We start from the raw sequence: 19861 nt of genomic DNA, 5'->3' as shown, positions 1-19861 counted from the left end.
AGGCAGGTTGGAGGATTTGGTCAAAGTAGAGTTGAATTTAGAGGGATTACGTCAGTAGTTCAAGTGAAAAATGGTAACTCCTTGAACTTAGGCAGTGGGTTTAGAGAGGAGAGTGCAGTTTGGAAAAAGATTTATAAAGTGGAGTATATATGATTTAGAGAAGAAAATTCCTAATATGACTCCCAGGTTTCTGATTTGGGCAGCTAACTGGGTGGGCCGTGGACTAGGGTCAGGATTGTAGGAGGAGAACCACAGAGATGTCCAGTAGACAACTTGATATCATGGATCTCAAATGCAGCGGTGAGCTTTTTGGAGAGAAATTTTAGTTTTCAGCATGTAGGAGATAATGGAAGCCATGACCATGTATTACATTATGGAGAGAGAGTGTACAGAGGGGAAAGAGATGAGCAAAAGGTCCCAGAATAGAGTCTTGAGGAAGGCCAACAGTTAAAGTGTAGGTGAAAAAGGAAGCAGAACCCTTTTGTGCTCTTTGACACTGAAAGATGTCACCATTTGAATTAACCATAATTTTCTCTTTTTAGGAATGGTAGTGCTATTGGCCTTCCGGTCCCACCTATCACAGCCTTAATCACCCCAGGTCCTGTTCGTCATTGCCAAATTCCTGATTTGCCTGTGGATGGGAGCCTGCTCTTCGAATTTCTCTTTTTCATCTACTTGCTGGTTGCTCTGTTCATTCAGTACATCAACATCTATAAAACAGTGTGGTGGTATCCTTATAATCATCCTGCCTCTTGTACTTCATTGGTAAGTCTTAACAGGCCTTTAAGTTCTTCATGTTACTTAGCCAAGAAACTAGTAGGAAAACTTATGTTTAGAAATTATTTTTCTTGGAATCAAATGTTTTTATATTAAAGCACAGATTACCTTCAGAATATAATGTCATAAGATTGTTAAATATCTGGCTTTGGTCCATAACCAGAAGTAGTAAAAATATAAATGAAAATGCAGAAAACATTTAAGTAATTTATTATAAACATATCACAGAAGGGTTTTAATATTTAGCTTTCTATACACCATGTTAAATTTGTTGAAAGTTTAAGGTGCAAGTATGATTATATTCCAGGAACTTTATCCTTTTGATGGCTATATGAGGATAGTGATAGCTTCTGTAACAAATAAACCGCAAATTGTATAATGCCTCAAACATGTAACAGTCTGAGGCAGTTGTCCTGGTTGGCAAGAGTAGCACACTTCCATTGGCAGGGGACCCAGGCCGATGGAGACTCTGCCATCTTCTAGCATGTGGCCTCCAAGGTGGCTGTGGTCTGTCCCTGTTCTCCAGAAAGGGGAAAGAACGTAGGGAAGCATAAAGGAGAATTTCTCATAGGCCAGGCTCACATCATTTTCACAGGTACCCACTCCTAACTGTAAGGGAGGTTGGACAATATAGTACCTTAGCTGGGTTCATTGTTACCCCGAGTAAAATTGGGTTCTGTTACCAAAATAAAATGAGATAAGAACTAGCCATCTCTGCTGAAGTACATCAGCAGTTATAACTCTTTCCAGTTATTTAGTGTGCTGTGGTAATCTTGATGCACAGAGGGTTCTCCACAGATAGGTATATAAAATAACAGTTCAGGATAGTCAGGTGACCTAGTAGGTAAGTGGTCAGCAATGGCAGATTTGGATGGATAGTGGAGGTATGCTCTAGGAGAAAGAATATTATTGTCCTGGGTAGATTGTATGTGTCTGACACTTATAAATGATTAGAAAACCTCCCTGGCCTGGTGAACATAGAAAGGAAATGTGGACCAAAATATTCAAGATAGTATGAGAAGGGAATAAACATTTTTATTTTAAATTCTTCCTTGGCCATGGTATTGTAAAATGAGGTTGGATTAGATATCTTTAAGGCTTCTTCCAGCTGTATAGTTTTTTTTTTTTTTACATCTTTATTGGAGTATGATCGCTTTACAATGGTGTGTTAGTTGCTGCTTTATAACAAAGTGAATCAGTTATACATATACATATGTTCCCATATCTCTTCCCTCTTGCGTCTCCCTCCCTCCCACCCTTCCTATCCCACCTCTCTGGGTGGTCATAAAGCACCGAGCTGATCTCCCTGTGCTATGCGGCTGCTTCCCACTAGCTATCTATTTTACGTTTGGTAGTGTATATATGTCCATGCCACTCTCTCACTTTGTCACAGCTTACCCTTCCCCCTCCCCATATCCTCAAGTCCATTCTCTAGTAGGTCTGTGTCTTTATTCCTATCTTACCCCTAGGTTCTTCATGACATTTTTTTTTCCCTTTGATTCCATATATATGTGTTAGCATACTGTATTTGTCCTTCTCTTCCTGACTTACTTCACTCTGTATGACAGACTCTGGGTCCATCCACCTCACTACAAATAACTCAATTTCGTTTCTTTTTATGGCTGAGTAATATTCCATTGTATATATGTGCCACATCTTCTTTATCCATTCATCCGATGATGGACACTTAGGTTGTTTCCATCTCCGGGCTATTGTAAATAGAGCTGCAATGAACATTTTGGTACATGACTCTTTTTGAATTATGGTTTTCTCAGGGTATATGCCCAGTAGTGGGATTGCTGGGTCATATGGTAGTTCTATTTGTAGTTTTTTAAGGAACCTCCATACTGTTCTCCATAGTGGCTGTACCAATTCACATTCCCACCAGCAGTGCAAGAGTGTTCCCTTTTCTCCACACCCTCTCCAGCATTTATTGTTTGTAGATTTTTTGATGATGGCCATCAGCTGTATAGTTTTATAAGTAAATACCTCAGTATCTTAACAATGACATTGGCAAATACTTGCTAAAATATTTACTATGTTATTTGCAAGTATTATCTCATTTATTCTTTCTAAAAACAGGTAGGTACTACTCTAAGACTCCCATTTTATAAGTGAGAAATATAAGACCTAGAAGTTATGAAACTGGCTTAAAATCACATGTGACAAAGTTAACACTCAAATTCAGACCTATCTGCTATGCTTCCTGTATTTATTCTGTGTTTACTCCATGAGTACCATTGGTTAGTTCTGTTATACTGTTTTCACTTTGACATCCCATGGAAACTTCTCACTAACTGAATTTTAAGGTAATCAAAGAGCTCTTTTCCCAGTCAACCATTTCTGACAGGAGTTCTTGTGAAAGTCCCTTATAAATGTTGCCTTGAAATGGAGGGAGCCAGTGCTGCTATGGCTGCTGACTCCAGAATTATGCTTCCTTTGCCTGACTCATACCACCAAAAATGGGTGCCTTTTACCCTGCCCCTCTCCCCACTTTACTCGGTTTATGTGATTGGCAGACATTAAATCAAATCTAGTAACTTTAGTTACAGGAAAGTTCGGAAATGTAGTTTTTAGCTTTCCAGTCTCTACAGTAGAAGAAGGCACACTTAAAGGAGGTTACCATGTGGACTGGCTAACTTATCTGCCACACATAATCCTTGATCACACAAAGCTTAAAATTGAATTGTGGAGCTAAGAGTAACATATGTGGAATAGCAAATAAGATTTTAGCCTATGAATCTGAGGGCCTGCATCAGTGAGCTGTTAAAGATGAATGGACTGCTACAGACCTAATTGCTTCCCACCACTGAAGGTATCCAAGCATGGCAGGTGGCAGCTTGACTGGGATGGTCGCCAAGGGACTTATGTCTTAACTAGTGGTTTGTCTCTTTTAAGTTTTCTTCTGTTAGGCATGCCTGACTCAGAAATTTGTCAGATTTGTATATATGGTTTTTTGTTTTCATTTTCAAGATCTTAATAATTATCAAAAAGGAAATGTGGGCACCTGAATATGTAAAGTTTCATTCTAGCTATCACATAATTAGCTGAGTGAGTCTTAACCCTAAGAAACTAAAAGCTAAAAGTGGTGTAGTAAGTTATTCAGAATATTCAGGAGTGGAGCACTTTGATTAATCAAATATTCTGGTTTATAAACAGTTAATCGTAAGTAGATTACTAGTTTTCAATGATTTAGAATATAACAAAATTTGCTTAACAATGAGGTACGTTAGGCACTTAAATTTTTCGATATAAAAAATGTCTTAGATGGATTGGTGATACATAAGACCCCCAGACATTAGCTAGGGGCTGTAGTGTATTTGTTTCCATTATTTTGAAGGAGTAGGATGAGCAGGGAGGAGTCTCAAAACTAAGAGGGGATAAATAATTGTTAGAATCCAAACACTTAAAGAGAGACAGGGAAAAGGAAATGGTCTGAGGAATGGTAAGCCACTCTTTTGATAATCTGACTGCTTTACCTTTAAAATGTATCCCAAATCTGGCCACTCCATCGCTACTGACCCTGTTCAATCGATCATGTTTTCTCATCTGAATTGAAAGCAATAGCTTCTTAACTGATCTTTCCCCAATACAGTGTATTTTCCACACAGCAATCAGCGTGATAATTTTAAAATACAAATAGAATCATGGCACCCTTTGCCTAAAACACTCTTATGACTTCCCCATAGGAAAAAATATATAAACTCAATCTTTTATTGCTCATTACCTCATTCCAGCCTTCTTGCTGATTTTCAGACATACCAGGCATATATTTCCCTGCCTTAGAGCCTGTGTGATTACTTTTTCCTCTGCCTGGAGTTCTCTGCCCCCAGATCTTGTCATGGCTTGTGCTTTTTTGTCATTCAGCCGTCAGCCCAAGTGCCACTTTCTCAGAGATATCCTCCCTAAGCACCAATTTAAATTGGTTCTGCACTTCCCTTCCCAGTCATTATTGTTTTATTTCTTACCAGCAGCATAACTATTTGAAATGCTTTTGCTTGTTAGTTTGTTTATTGTCATTGCCCTCCCCCCTTAAGCAACTTATTATTAAAGATGTGGGTTTAACTGCTGTAACAGGGTGTCTAAAACAGAACAGATGTTTATTTCCCTATTGTATAAAAAGTAGGTAGGTGATATAAGGCCAGTGTGGCAACTCTTCATATCTGTTGCTCTGCCACCCGCAATGTGCTTCTTTCAGACACCATGGTCCAAAGGCTCCAACTCCTGTCATCACATGCAGCTGGCAGGAAGGAGGAAAGGAGAAAGAGACAGCTCTTTCCTTTAAGGGCATGGCTTGGAAGTCACACACATGACTTTCCCTCGTGTCCCTTAGCTGCAAGTAGTTATTGCAAGGGAGGCTGAGAAATGAACCTTTAGTCAGCTAGGAGTCAGTGTCCAGTTAAATTTTGTGATGGCAGAAGAAACAACTAGTAATCTCTGCCATCCCCTTTCTCTCTCACACTGCAGTAAAAAGTAAGATCCAGGAGAGCAGGAATCTTGTCTATCATTCTTCAGCATTGTATCCTCAGTATCTAGAAGACTACATGGCACGCTGTGGGTGTCTAGTTCATATTTATTGAATAAGTTGAGAAATTCTTGAAGGAGAACTGTGGAAACTTACAGACCTTCTGACCATCAAAATGAAAATACATCGCAACTTTCTTTTTGCTATTGATTTTTCATTTTGTTTATTATCACAGTTATATATACAGACTTAGAACTAAAAGGAACCATACACAGCATCTAGGTAATGCTATCATTTTATAGGAAGAAGAGATCAAATATAAGAGATGTTTTTAAATCAAGCTAAGGGGAAAAGACTGAATGTATTGATGTATCAGTGAGTAGGGAGTTTAGATTAGTAGATGCCCAATTGGATTAATATAAGCTTTCATAGAGAGAGACCAACAACAGTAACTCTTGAAGCCTGGGAATTTAAATTTGACACTCATTATAAATATGGCATTTTAGATAATTATTCTTGCCATAATTCTGCAGGTTATCACTTGTTAACCCAAAACTGTAATCTTTTCCTTCTAATACAGTAAACTTGCAAAAAAGGAGAAGGTTACATTCCAGATAGTTTAAAATAGTGTTTGAAAAGTTAAAGCAGTTTGTCATGAAAGAAGTAGAAGGTAGGTAGTCTCTTCAAGGTCCCTCAAATTTCTGTGGTCTGTAAGTGTAAGATGATATAGGACAGTCTTTTGAGGGGGCAAACCTCTTCATGTAGTAGTTCCAACTGGATACACATATTTCTTTCTGATACAGTTATTTGTTTCTCTTACAGAATTTTCATCTCATTGATTACCACCTGGCAGCATTCATCACAGTGATGCTTGCGAGGAGGCTTGTATGGGCCCTCATCTCAGAGGTAACAGCTCATTCACTGTATTCTATCACTTGTAGCTAGAGCTAGTTAGAGGTTGAAAATGTGAAATGTCCAAGTATAATTTGAATGGAATTATAAATTAATTTCTTTACTCTTACATGAATTGTGCTAGTTCTTTTTAAAAGGTTTTCTTACAGTATATTTAAAATTCAAGTGTGATATACTAATTCAACTGTTAGAAATCTCATTTGTCCAATAGGAGCTTAGTTCTAGCTTCTGAGTTCTCCAGTACAATCTTTCTAATTTTGATAGTTGCAGTAAAAATAGGATGGATTTTAGGTAACTATTGTTAAGAAGAGTTGTATGTATGTAAATAAAGAGTTGCATCTAAAACATTGTTTCAAGTAACATTCACTTGAAATTATTTATATACCATTTGTGGAGTTGCTAGCAAGAGACATTTGTTTGAGTTTACTAAAACTTAGAATTTTAAAATGACAGCATCCACACTTGCATAGGACTAATCTTGACCCTCCCTAGGTTAGGATCTCCTGTTACTTACTCTCCAACAGCAACATACTCTTTTCCTCGTCACACTCATCCCAGTGTCACCAGGGCGGCAGAGCTTGAATGTATTCATTTTTGCCTTATTCCAAACCCCAAGCTCTTGTGCTACCTATATGTGACAGATACTACACAAGGTCCTGGGGATACAGTGGCAACCAAGACAAATAAGACCTCTTTTTGAGGTCCTTATGATGTCTTTATGAGGCTGCCCAACCAAGAAAGACAAATATTAAACTTAAATTTATTACTAATCCTAAACATTTGAGAATGGAGGCAGTGGAGTAATTCCAGTGGCTTAGATGCCTTCCCTTGACTTTGGCACATGAGGTACATTGGCATGAGGTATGTATCGGGGAGTGATATGCAACTCTTTGTCCTACTGGGCTGAGAACAGCTTGAGCCTACTCTACAGTTCAAGGCCCAGGCCGTAGTATTAATTCAACTGCTTCTTTGCATTTATAAGTAACTACACAAATAGTATATATTGTGTATATATTATATATGCTATGTAGTATGTTGGGTGAACTAAGAAATGGATATACAGGAGGGACCTGAAAAACTCCTTCTCCTTTCCCATGCGCTGTTGACTCCAGAAAATTGTTTTTCTGAGTTCTGACACTGCTATTTTAGAGGTTATAAGAATCTGTCATTTTCCCCTGCATTTCACTCATTCCTTCCTAGTTCAGTTTGAAAGAAAATGACATTGCAGAGCTTCATGTTTAGACAAGTATGTTTTCTTACTATATTTAATCAGTTTTAAAGACCTGGGATTAAAGAAGAATATTTGAACAGCTGTGATGTAAAGAACTAGAAGTAATGATCATGCATTATTTTCATATTTGCAAAAATCAAAAAAGAAACATTTATATAGGGATCTGTCAAAGAAGATCTGATTATTTTTTGAAGTTTCAGTAATTTGTTAAACATTAATTCAGCAAACAGATTGGGGGGAGGATTCAAGGAAAAATAGAAACACTGTTGCTGCTGCTTAGGCCATGGCAGTCTAGTCCGGAGTCAGATAAATTAGTGGCTCACTATCTTTATGTATATAAAAATCACTTGTTGGTTTGTCAAAATACAGGTTCCTTGACTTGTGATTTTTGTTCCCTATATCTGGTGGTGAAAGTCAGTAGGAATTTGCATGTTCAGTAAGCAGCCCCAGTAATTCTGATGAGTGTGGTTCATGGAACATACTTTGAGAAGCCCCAGTGTAAATAAATTAGACAATATCATAAGAACTTAAAGGAGGGCTTTGTGAGGGACTATGGGAATTCAAGGAGGAAACAGCTAACTGTCTCTGGAGAGATCGAATCTTCAAGAATGAGGAAGATAAGGTGGGATGGGCAGTTCTTCTTCTTCGTTCCTTCCTTTTTTTTCTTTTTTTTTTCCCCACAGTTTACCTTCCACTAAATCTACTAAGTCCTTACTTGAGTCACATTGCTTTTGAATAAAGTCACTTATAAGCTTTTCTTTTTGGTGCTTCCAAACTTACAGGCCACTAAGGCGGGTGCAGCATCAATGATTCACTACATGGTTCTCATATCAGCTCGCTTGGTGCTACTTACTTTGTGTGGATGGGTACTTTGTTGGACCCTGGTCAATCTTTTCCGAAGCCATTCAGTCCTCAATCTCCTTTTCCTTGGCTACCCGTGAGTACTCCAGTTTTACTATTTTATTATTAAGTCTTAAGAAATTATTTGGGTCATGCAAATGATAGTATAAAAGGGAGGGAAATGAAATTCTTCAGTATAAAGCAGGAGTCCAGAAAATTGGAAAAATCAGTGGTTGAAGTGACCATATAACTTATTTTCTAAACTGGGATACAGCTGGGACAATAGACATAAACTAAGATTATCCCCAAGAGGTATGGCTCTCCTACCAATGAAGAATATTTTCATTAGCTCTGTCCACCAAATAAAATTCATATACAATAAAATTCACAAATCTTGTGTACATATGCTGAGTTTTGATAAATGCATATATCTGTGTAACTCAAAACCTTATTCCAGTATGGAACATCACCATTACTCCAGAAGTTCTTTCATGTCCCTTTCCAGTCAAACCCAATCCCCCTGTCTCCCAGAGGCAACAGTGTTTTTTTGTTTTATTTTGTTTTTTTTTGCGGTACGCGGGCCTCTCACCGCTGTGGCCTCTCCCGTTGCGGAGCACAGGCTCCGGACGCACAGGCCCAGCGGCCATGGCTCACGGGCCCAGCCGCTTCGCGGCACGTGGGATCCTCCTGGACCGGGGCACGGACCCGCATCCCCTGCATCGGCAGGCGGACTCTCAACCGCTGCACCACCAGGGAAGCCCGCAACAGTGTTTTGATTTTTTTTTCCACCATAGTTTAGTTTGCCAATTCTAGAATTTCATATAAATGGAATTGTACAGTATGTACACTTTCAAGCTGTCTTTGACTCAGCATGTTGTTTTTGAGATTTGTCTGTGTGATTGCATGTATCAGTAATATTTCATTGTATGAATATACCACAGTTTGTTTATTCTCCTATTGTTGGGCACCTGGGTTGTTTCCAGTTTTTGACTACTATTAAAAAGAAACTGTTATGTACATTCTTAATACAAGTCTTTTTTTGCAAAGATACCTTTTCATTCTCTTGGGAGAAATATGTAGGAGTGGCACTGCTAGGCCACAAGGTAGGAGTATGTTTAGTCTTATAAGAATCTACCAGACTTTTTCCCAAAGAAGTGATACCATTTTATTCTTTCAGCAATTCTATAAGAGTCTGGTTGCTACACATTTTTGCCAGCATTTGATGTTTTCCATTTTAAAAATTTTAGCCGTTCTGATGGTTGTGTAGTGGTATATTATTGTACATATTAGCTTATTAAACTATTTTGCATAGTTTTAACTTGTTTACATTTGGCTAAAACCTTCTTTGTTAGATGTTAACAGATAGCTATCATTTATTAAGCTCTTATTAAGTGTTAAGTGTCGGGCTAGGTGGTGCTTATAAACATCACCTCATGAAATCATCACAATGACCCAGGAGGTAGTATATTTAGTCTGCTATAACAGATCCAAAATGCTTGTGGCTTTAAAAAGTTAGAAGCTCATTCCTCTCTCCTGTATAGTGTGTATTTAAGTTATCTCGGATAGTTGTGATAGCTCCATGGTGTCAGAACTCAAGCTTCTGCTATCTTTTTGCTCCACCCTGCCTAGCATGATAGATTGTAAGGGAGGCTGGAAAATTAAGTCTTTAGCAGGGCAGCTGTATCTCAACTAAAAATTCTGTTGCTGTGATCCCCATACTGGGCATTAGTCACCTCACTGTGGTCAGGGTAGGTAGACCTTTGTGCTCTCCTGTCCCCTGGAGTGAAGCATTAATAGGCTGAGCACTTAGGTGTTGTCCTTCTCTTCCATCAACTGGCTAAGACAGGACCTAACCACCTTTGACCATGGAGATCCAGGCTGGGTTCTGCTGGTGGCTCACAGAGGTTTGCACCTTCTTTGGTGGCATTGTCTCATGTCATGCTCAGGATGGATTTTTCTATCTCCAGATAGAAAAATCTTTTTTTCTCCACCTTTTTTTCTCACCCTTTTTGGAAACTATCTGTCTCAGTTTGCTCTGCTCTATGCCATAATAAAGACTATTATTTAAGCCTGCTTTCATCTTGGTTTTTGTTCACTGTTGGACTGATGTTGAAAGCCATGTTGAACTGTCCGGATGAAGAGGAACAGGTTTTGTGAGTGTTGCAAACTTTGTATACCTCAGTGGAGATAGTATCATGGCAGAGAATAGTGTTCACTCCAGTTGTGGTCTAATTTGCATTGTTGTCCAAGGCCTCTCAGGGTAGACTGCAGGGCTCTGTGGGACTAATGTTGAGTCCTGGATGTCAGAATTTTTGATGGGTTCAGAGGTTACCCTGAGATGAGGACAGTTGTGAGAACCACCAGTGATTTTGGAGCTGCATGAGAGTGGAAGTCATGTAGTCCAAGCATGTGATTTTTAGGACCCAGGCAGAGTTCCTGGATAACTCAAGTGGAAACACCTTTCATTGCTCACTAGTCTTCATTGCTACTACAACAGAATCCCTCCCATGTACAAGGAGAGGTGATGGAGTTAACCTGTGGTTGGCAGAGTTCTACTGAAAAGGAGATTCAGATTTTTATGTGAAGCCAATTTCTATTAAAACTTAATTGAGCTGTATAGTTGGTATGCATTGAAATGAACATACCTAAAATGTACAGCTTGGTAGGTTTTAATACTTGTAAAGCCACGGATCCATCATCATAATAACAAACATACAACACCAATATCTACCTTCTGACATGTCTCCCAGGACTCCCAGGCAACTACAGTTGATTTACTTTTTTTCCCACTCAATTAGTGTTTTCTAGACTGTTAATATCATTGGCATCTTAATGTTTACTTTTGTATTTGTCTTTTTCTTTCATGATGCATAATTATTTTGAGAATCATCTAAGTTGCAGGTATGAGTAGTTCATTTTCTTCCTGAAAAATAGCAGAAGGGGTTTTGTGGTTTGTTTCCAGTTTGGCCACCACAGATTAACTATGAACATGTGCATAAAAGTCTTCATATGAATATATGGTTTCATATTCTAAAATGAATAACTGTACCCTTATGCATTCCTGTCAACAGTATGGAAGCATTCCAGTTCCCCTGTAGTCCTCACCAGTATTTGATTGGTATGGTCAGTAGTTAAAATATTGGCTGTTTTAAAGTGTGTAGAGGTATCTCACTATAGTCTGATTGCATTTCCCTAATGATTCATAATGTTGAACATTTTTATTGTGTTCATTTGCCAGGTGTATGTCTTTGATAAAATGCCTGTTCTTTTATTTATAACTGAGAAGACAAAAGAATAGTGTTGGAACTTCACTTTTCTTGACTTTGCTGGGTGGAATAAATGTTTCTGCTATTCACACACACACAAAAATTCTGTTGCTATGGAAGAAACAGGAGAACAGTAGCTATTGGCAGACAATTAGCAATCTTTGCCATAGGTAAAGACAGATTAAGTGGTTAAAAAATTTTCCTATGGTTAGACAGTTAATGAGAAAGACTCAGGTCTTTTTGATTCAGAGCCCTTGTCTTAACCATTACTCTAAATTCAGTAGTTCTCAAAATGTGGTTCCCAGAACAGCAGCATCAGCATCACCTGGAAATTTGTTAGAAATAGAAATTCTCAGAATCTACCCCAAACTGAAGCAGAAACTCTAGAAAGTATGGCACAGGATTTGTCTTTTAACAAGGCTGCTAGGTGATTCTGATGCTAGCTCAAGTTTGAGAATCATTGCTCTATACTGTTTATGGTGCTGCAGTGTAAGCATGAATTTATATGGGTAGTGACAGTATAAAATAAAGGCATACTCAGAGATTGTGTGGCCAAGATGGCAGGAAGTCTTTCTATTGGTTGTACTCTGTTAGGTTCTAATTAAATTCCTTAAACGATTACTTAAGGCACTCATCAACTCAATTCATACAGAGTGAATTGTTATAAACATTATTTTTCATGATTCAGATTTCTTATAAGGTGTATATTTTACATCAATTGTTTCTGTATTTCTAGATTAATATTTCAGCTGTTTGAGTTGGAAACAAATGATTTAGTTATTCTATTTATCAACAATAGCTGGTTGAATCATTTAGAAGGTTAACCCTATCTAACTTGAAAGGCTTATTATGGATATATCGAGGAATATTTTGGCCAGACTGAAGAGGATTACCATCATCAAATGGCCAGCAAACATTTTCATTTTTTTAGATAATGTAAATAAGCTTTATTCTTGGAGGCTCTCCACATCCCTATAAAACAATGAAATAATCATGTAATTTAAACAAGTTTTATGTCTAAATATTTACTAACCCTTTTTAAAATTCATGAATCATTTTCTTTACCTTACAAAGCTCTCCATGCTCTAAGCCTTTGATGTTACCCTGTATCAGTTATCTATTGACATATGATGCTGTAATGAACATCCACAGAGCCATGGCAGCATACCACACTATGTATTTACTGTGTATGTGTTGGGATCAGCTGGAAGTCAGGAGACTCTCCTGATCTTAGCTGGGTTCAGTCACATATGTGGGATTGACCAGCTGTCAGTTTAGGCAACTAGGACAGCTAAGCTCTGCTCCATGAGTCTCTCATGCTCTGGCAGGCTAGCCTGGACATGGTCACATGAAATTGACAGAGTGGCAAGCTCATTTCAAGCTTATGATCCTAGCATGATACTTTTGCATTTACCCCCTCCCATCCTACTACTCCAGGGCACATTCACAGTGGATCCCAGAGCTGCTGCTAACCATCTTCCTAACTTAGCAAGAAGCTCATCCTTTCTCCCTCTATAGAGAACTATGAACAAGTGACGTTTGTTAATTTTTTTTAAATAAAATTTATAACTAAATGTCTTTTTATTTGCTATTTTTAATATCTAAATTTATGTCAGTGAAATGATCATTTTATTTATTGGGTTGGCCAAAAAGTTCATTCTGGTTTTTCGCAAGATGGCACAGAAAAATGCAAACGAACTTTCTGGCCAACCCAATATAATATATACCTATACATACCTATGTTACAAAGTGGAAGTTACTTAATGAGGACTTGGGAAAGTGTTTAAAATTTTTTTAAGGAACCAAAGTTGGAGCAACTATAAGAAGTTATGAAAAGTCTCACAAATTTTCAGTCCTTTAGCCAAGTAATTTTACTTGTAAAAATTTATTTATTGTACTTTTACAATTGTTTTCATTAATCCATCAAGTGTTTATTTAGTGCCTAGTATGTTTCAGCCACTATTCTAAGAGTCAAGGATATAGCAGTGAACTAATAAGCAGACTAAAATCTCTGGTTCTTGGAGCTTACATTGTAGTGAGGGGAGGATAGACCAAAGGGAAAAAACCCAAAATAAAAAACATGTAAAATATATGGAGTGGTAAGATCAGTGGAGAAAAATAACCAGGCAAGAGGAACTAGGAGTGCCTGTAGAAGTATGGTGGGTGATGTGGTGAGGGAGCCCCCTCACTAAGAAGAGGAAACTTGAAGGGCAAGCCATTCAAAAAATACCAGGTGTACACAAAAATCTGTGTGGGAAGTTACTTATCCCAATGGTATTTATAGTAGTGGAAAGTAAGAAACAGCCTGAGTTCTAACAAGAGAGAAATAGGTAAGTTATGGTATAGCTACATGAGAATACTATAGTACCTTTTAGAATTGTTGCTGAAAAATATTTAATGCCATAAGAAAAAGCTCAATATATACATGCTACATAACCACACACCCAAAGTTAAAACAGCAGTATACAAAACAGTTTATACTGTATGAGGCTAAACATATAAAAGAAAAAGTATAAAGTCTGTGCACCCAACTGTAAAAATTATAAAAATGATTATTTCCGGGTAGTTTCTATTGTTGTGATTTTTTGTAGTTTCCTATTCTACAGTGAATATATATTGCCTTTGTGGGAAGAAATTAAAGAGCTTCCCAGATAATGAATTTACTGTCAGCAAAGTCCCTATTATATTACGTTCACTCTGATGAATCATGACTATTTTACTAACACAGTTATATGATCTGATCTTAGGTGGCTTCTGTGGTCTCATTTTCATACTCCCTTTTATCTACAGGTTTGGTGTTTATGTTCCTCTCTGCTGTTTCCACCAAGATAGTAGAGCTCATCTTCTTCTTGCAGACTATAACTACATGGTTCAGCACCAGGCGGTAGAGGAGAGTGCCTCGACTGTGGGTGGCTTGGCCAAGTCCAAAGACTTCCTCTCCTTACTGCTGGAGTCTCTAAAAGAACAGTTTAATAATGCCACACCCATCCCCAGCCACAGCTGCCCCCTGTCTCCAGACCTCATTCGCAATGAAGTAGAATGTCTGAAAGCAGATTTCAACCACAGAATCAAGGAAGTTCTCTTCAACTCTCTCTTCAGTGCCTACTATGTTGCATTTCTCCCCCTGTGTTTTGTGAAGGTAAGTGGTTACTTGCTTTTATGTGCTTCCTGGATTTGTGTGTGAATGACATAAACTGGGTATTTCTTATTTAATCCCCCTTTTCTCTGTCTCCCCTTTGGCAGCCTGGATGGTGGAGTTCGGCTGCATCTGGAGTGCACTAATACCTGGTTGGTGGATAGATATTTCCATATCTGTGATGCACCCGTGGTGGTCCCCTCTTTTTTTCTTTTCTTTCTTCTTTTTTTTTAAGATTTTTTTTTCCACCCAGTTTCTGGGGAGGATAAACTTGTACTTAGAATCCGTATGTGGTAGCTTAAGAGGACTGAGGTTTCAGTAAAATTCAGCCTACCATGGTTGATCTTATCATGGTTATCACGAGTTTCCTTGAATTTAATCTAACCTTTAAACTTTACTTTAGTAGAAAAGAAAAATGGTCTGGATGTCACTTGGGCCCAAAATCTTTTGGGTCATTTCAGTGCCCTTCCTTCACCCATTGAGAAGCATATCTGCAGCTGGAGTGGTCATTCACAGAGAGCATTCACTTCTAGAAAGGAAGCACTTAAAGTATAATCGCCTCTCCCTCCCAACCCTAACTCATACAGCCAGAAAGTCAGGTTGAAGGATTTTGGAGGACTCTGCTCTTGAACTTTCTGCACAGACAGGAGGACAACAAATGCATGGGTGACTCAGAGTGGCATTTGTCTGCAGGGTGTATGTACACGCACCATCCCTGCCTTCTTGCTCACCAGTACATGGATCATTTCTCTCTCTTCTGATCTCTTCCAGAGTACCCAGTACTATGACATGCGCTGGTCATGTGAGCACCTCATTATGGTGTGGATCAATGCTTTTGTCATGCTCACCACACAACTGCTGCCATCCAAATACTGTGATTTGCTACATAAATCAGCTGCTCACCTGGGCAAGTGGCAGAAGCTTGAACATGGGTCCTACAGCAATGCTCCACAGCACATGTAAGTAGGTTAGAGGATAAAACCATTTAACACCTTTTTACATGCTGCTGATCATGTTTATTTGCTTTGTATGTCACTCTTGTTCTTGGCTTTGAACACTTAATTTTTAGTTTTTGTCTACGTGGGTGCTTATCATCCCTCTAAACTGAACGCAGGGGATATTAACTCATTTCCACCACCATCCCCAGTCCCTCCTTAAATGCCTCCTACCTTTCAACTACCCAGTCACTCTAGAATGTGTAATTTATTTCCCAAGCTATAATCTTGGAGTTTTCTTTTCAGTCCTAACCCTTTGCCCAAATTCAAAGAGTCATGACATATTTTTAATTTTCTTTAGAAGACTGTGAGATTCATCTTCTCATCTTCATTGCCACAGCTGAATAGCTGCTAGATAATTGTCTTATACTTAGGCAGCTGAAATTTGCTTCTCTCATCTTTTCTTTCTAATAAATGTAAATTTGTACTAGTGATTTTCCTAGCCCGCATTTTATTTATTTATTTTTGCTTTTTGGGTTTTTTGTTGGTTTTGTTGTTGTTTTAGCCTGCATCTTTAATTGTGTTTTTCTTTTCTTCCTAAACTCACTAATGAATGTTGCCCTGCTTTTCCTAAATTTGAATGAAAACTGTCCCTAAGTGAGTTCTTTCTGAGTATTCCTCTCATTGTGTCCCCCTATTAGTCATTTCTCTGCATGATCCCTGTGGTCCAGAATGACTGACTTTAGAACCCTTTTATTCAGTTGCTTCTGAGCCTTTCATCATGCCTCTCTCTCAGACCTGGACCATCTTCATCTTCCTTTTATAATTTGAACATTTCACAAATTTCATCACCTAGAAATTCTTTCCTAATTAAGGGGGACAGATTGAGGTGACATTCCCTTCCCCCTCCCCCTCAGAGTGCTCCCTTCAATTATTTGCCTTGATGTCTGATACAGATTAGCACAGGCCTTCAAGCCCAGGAACTGAAAGAGATTGGGCCAGGCTGAAAAGAAACCCGACTGTGGGCAAAGGACAAATTTCAATAAAAATTGAAAATACAATCCACAGTACTAGTACTGTACATCTTCAGGCTCCTGATGGCACATGGCCATGAGGTGTATCATCATTTTAATGCTGGTAAGTGTGAGCAAGGCCGACGGAACATTTTCTGAACTGGGAAAGCTTCAGGGTGCTAGAATTTTTTTTTTCTTTAACATATTTAAAATGCTGTCCCAGTTCTTACCCTAGGAAACTAACCTTTCCAAAATCAGGAAGAGATGAATTAACTTAGAATTTTTAAAAAGCTTAACCTGAAGATCCCCATCCCCACCCCAACTCCATTACGTTGGTGCTGGAAAGAATGAAGCTTCTTCCATAACTTCTTTCTCCTAGAGAAACCTCTATAAAAAAAAACCAAGAAAGTGGTAAAAAGAAAAGTCTGTGTGTCGGTACCTTGTGTGTCTCTGTGTTCTTCTATATAGCTTCTCACATATATGAAGCATTTGAAGTGTGTGATAAATGAATAGATTTTCTGTAGCTTTTTGGGATGTAATTCTGTAGTAAATGTCATGTTAGTTTGATAATGTGTGAATTTCTCCACTACTCTTACTACCATCCACTCTCTCTTCTTGTTTGTTCCCTCTAGCATTTCCACCAATAGACTCTGCTCACTTGGGATTGAGGTGACAGTCCACCTGCTTACACTGGATTTTCTGGCTCATAGATGCCTTCCTTACACATTTGTTTCTGCTTGTTCTCCTAAGCCTCTTAAGTCCTTTGACACTGAGTTAACTTTGCAGTTTCTCTCTACTATATAGCAATGAAGTTATAATAAATCCTTTTTGACTGCTTCCAGTTTGACCATGGAATTACTGTATTTTCAGAATTCAGGCAGATGAAGCCTTGAATACTTAATCCTTTCCATAGAAGTATAGCTGGCCTTGCCAGACACTGTCTTATCTGTAATTGCCAATAGGCTAACATTGCATTTCTTTCTCCCTTAGTTGGTCAGAAAATACAATATGGCCTCAAGGGGTGCTGGTGCGACACAGCAGGTGCTTATATAGAGCCATGGGGCCTTACAACGTGGCAGTGCCTTCAGACGTATCCCATGCCCGCTTTTATGCAAGTACAGCTTATTTCTTTTCAAACATAAGCTTAGGAGTAAGTGTTAGGAGGTTACTCTGTGTGTAAGCATCTAGCACAGTGTGTAGCACATACTAGGAAATTAAGACAGGGTAATTATTTTACTACTATAATGGCCTCTGTCCTTTGGAAATACCTTCTGAAAGGCAGATTGAAGGTGAAAATACCTATTTCTCAATTTTAATAGCTTGACTGATTTCTCTAGTTACATTGGAATTTGTTGAGTCTAGTATTACTTGAAACAAGTACACAATTATTTAAGACTTCCATTTTTCATCTTACAACTTTTATTTGTAGTAGTTTGGTTTAGTGGTGTCCTTATTATAATATATCTGTGTATCCTTAAGCAATATTTAATATAGTAATAATGTGATGGTTTTATTTTTTGGTATTTGTCATATGTATCATCTCCTTAAAATACTTTGACTTCCCCTTTGAAACTCAGGCAAATGCCATGATCTGTGGCCTTTTACCTTCTCTTGGATTAAAAGGAAAAAAGGCTTAAAAGTTTAAAAGGAAAAAGCAGTAGACACCCACTAAATCCAGCTTCTGTTCCATTTGAATTTACACCTTGGGTTATGTTCTATTTGATTTTTCACTTTTCCAGAAATTCTGGCTCTAGGAGGCAAAAGTATTTACTTATAAGAGAAAGGCCAGCTGATTGATGGGAGAGGGGAAAAGAAGGTACATGCAGGGAACTGTTTTTAGTAAAAATGTACATAGTGCAGTGCATTGCCTTTGAATGGAGACCATATTCTGAAAAAGAATTGGAGATTTTATTTATTTTTTAGATGCTTGAATCCCTTTCTCCCTCCCATCACTCTACTGGAAACTTGCATCAGGCCAGGATGCTTATAAATAATATGGTAGGGGAGGGTGGGGCAAGGTGAAAGGCCTTTGAATGAGGGAACTACCGTAATCTCCTAGACTCCTGTGGGATTGCCTTAAGATGGAGGAGCGGACTTAGGTTACAACTACATAAGCATTTGGTTTCTACACAGAATATTTAATTAAGCCAGCTGAGTTCCACAGGCCATTAAGGACATCTGTTGGCTCTTGCAGTCCCCTGGAAACCTACAGTAACCAGATAGTTTATTAAAATTTTCTGCTTGAAATATAAGTATTTTCCTTGCTAGTGTTGGACAGCTGAAGAATCAGGTGGAATCCATAGAAGAAAGATTAAGGAAATTAACTTGTTACTGATTTTGTGTGACCAAAGTAAATCGGTGCTTCTCAAAGTGGTGGTTGGGTCACTTAGAGTCAGAATCTCTGAAGGATCCTAGGAATTTGCATCATTTGCATATTTGGAAATGATTCTTAGGCACACTGTTTAAGAACACTCACTTAAAATGTGCCTATTACCTGTAGCTCTGGCTGTCCTCACATTTTTACTCATTTGGTTTATAGCTTACCTGCACATTTAATTATAATTGTTATAATTGCCACAGAATCTGAAATTGCCTAATTTTTTTTTTAGAATGTTAATTCTGAGCCAATTTTATACATGATATTACTGGAGATCATGTAATAAAACCCAGGTTAAACATGTTCTTCCTCCCGCAGAAGGATCCTGAGAACCAGTTACCTTTCAGAGCTGTCATGATGATTTGGTTTTATTCTCAGATTCGAGTCCTGAGGTCTAAATTATTCTTTTAGATCTGATATACTACCATTATCACAGTTTGCATTCTTTGACCTCTATCTTCCTATTCATAATACATTTTTATTAGTCAACCAGGATTTAGCCTCTTAGACTGAAGAATTTGGTGGGAATGAAAACAGGTCTGTTTTTAGCCAAAGTCTAATTCTGACTAATTTTTCCTTCCTTCCTCATTGTTCTGTCGTTGTTCACCCTACTTATCAATACCCAGAAAAACTGAACAAAATAGAACAGACAGCATGGTGGGTAACAGTTTAAGAAAAAAATTAAGAAATTACTGTATTGATATTTCAACTTATATTACCACTGCTCCCTGCAGACTTGTCTAGTGTAGGTGTTTATGTCTTAGACCAGCCTACAAACTAACAATGATTTTTGTATTTTTAAGCGGTTACATTTTAAGTGGTTATGAGTTACCTACATATAATATCCTCAGTTTTTGTCTGTTGACTTGAGAGTCTAAAATATTTCCCATTTGGTCCTTTATCCAGCCC

General features: G+C 38.1%; 1 protein-coding gene across 3 annotated transcripts in view; it reads left to right on the top strand.

Moving 5' to 3' along the window:
- Positions 1 to 19861, top strand: part of TMEM39A (transmembrane protein 39A) — a 30404-nt gene that overhangs the window by 9728 nt on the left and 815 nt on the right. Inside the window, exons 3-8 of one of the 3 annotated variants that reach the window (XM_027105385.1) lie at positions 543 to 765; positions 6065 to 6148; positions 8168 to 8322; positions 14282 to 14630; positions 15399 to 15586; positions 17566 to 17686. In XM_027105385.1, coding sequence (XP_026961186.1) covers positions 543 to 765; positions 6065 to 6148; positions 8168 to 8322; positions 14282 to 14630; positions 15399 to 15586; positions 17566 to 17686 — 1120 coding nt within the window. Of the gene's footprint in view, positions 1 to 542; positions 766 to 6064; positions 6149 to 8167; positions 8323 to 14281; positions 14631 to 15398; positions 15587 to 16518; positions 17687 to 19861 lie in introns of those variants that run through there. The other 2 variants (XM_027105392.1, XM_027105398.1) reach the window with 2 other exon arrangements.

This window comes from Aethalodelphis obliquidens, unplaced genomic scaffold, assembly GCF_003676395.1.
Source record: "Aethalodelphis obliquidens isolate GAN/ISIS:26980383/991018 unplaced genomic scaffold, ASM367639v1 scaffold1, whole genome shotgun sequence".
NCBI lineage: Eukaryota > Metazoa > Chordata > Mammalia > Artiodactyla > Delphinidae > Aethalodelphis > Aethalodelphis obliquidens.
The sequence above is the reverse complement of the archived record's forward strand: the minus strand, read 5'-3'. Positions and strand labels throughout refer to the sequence as shown.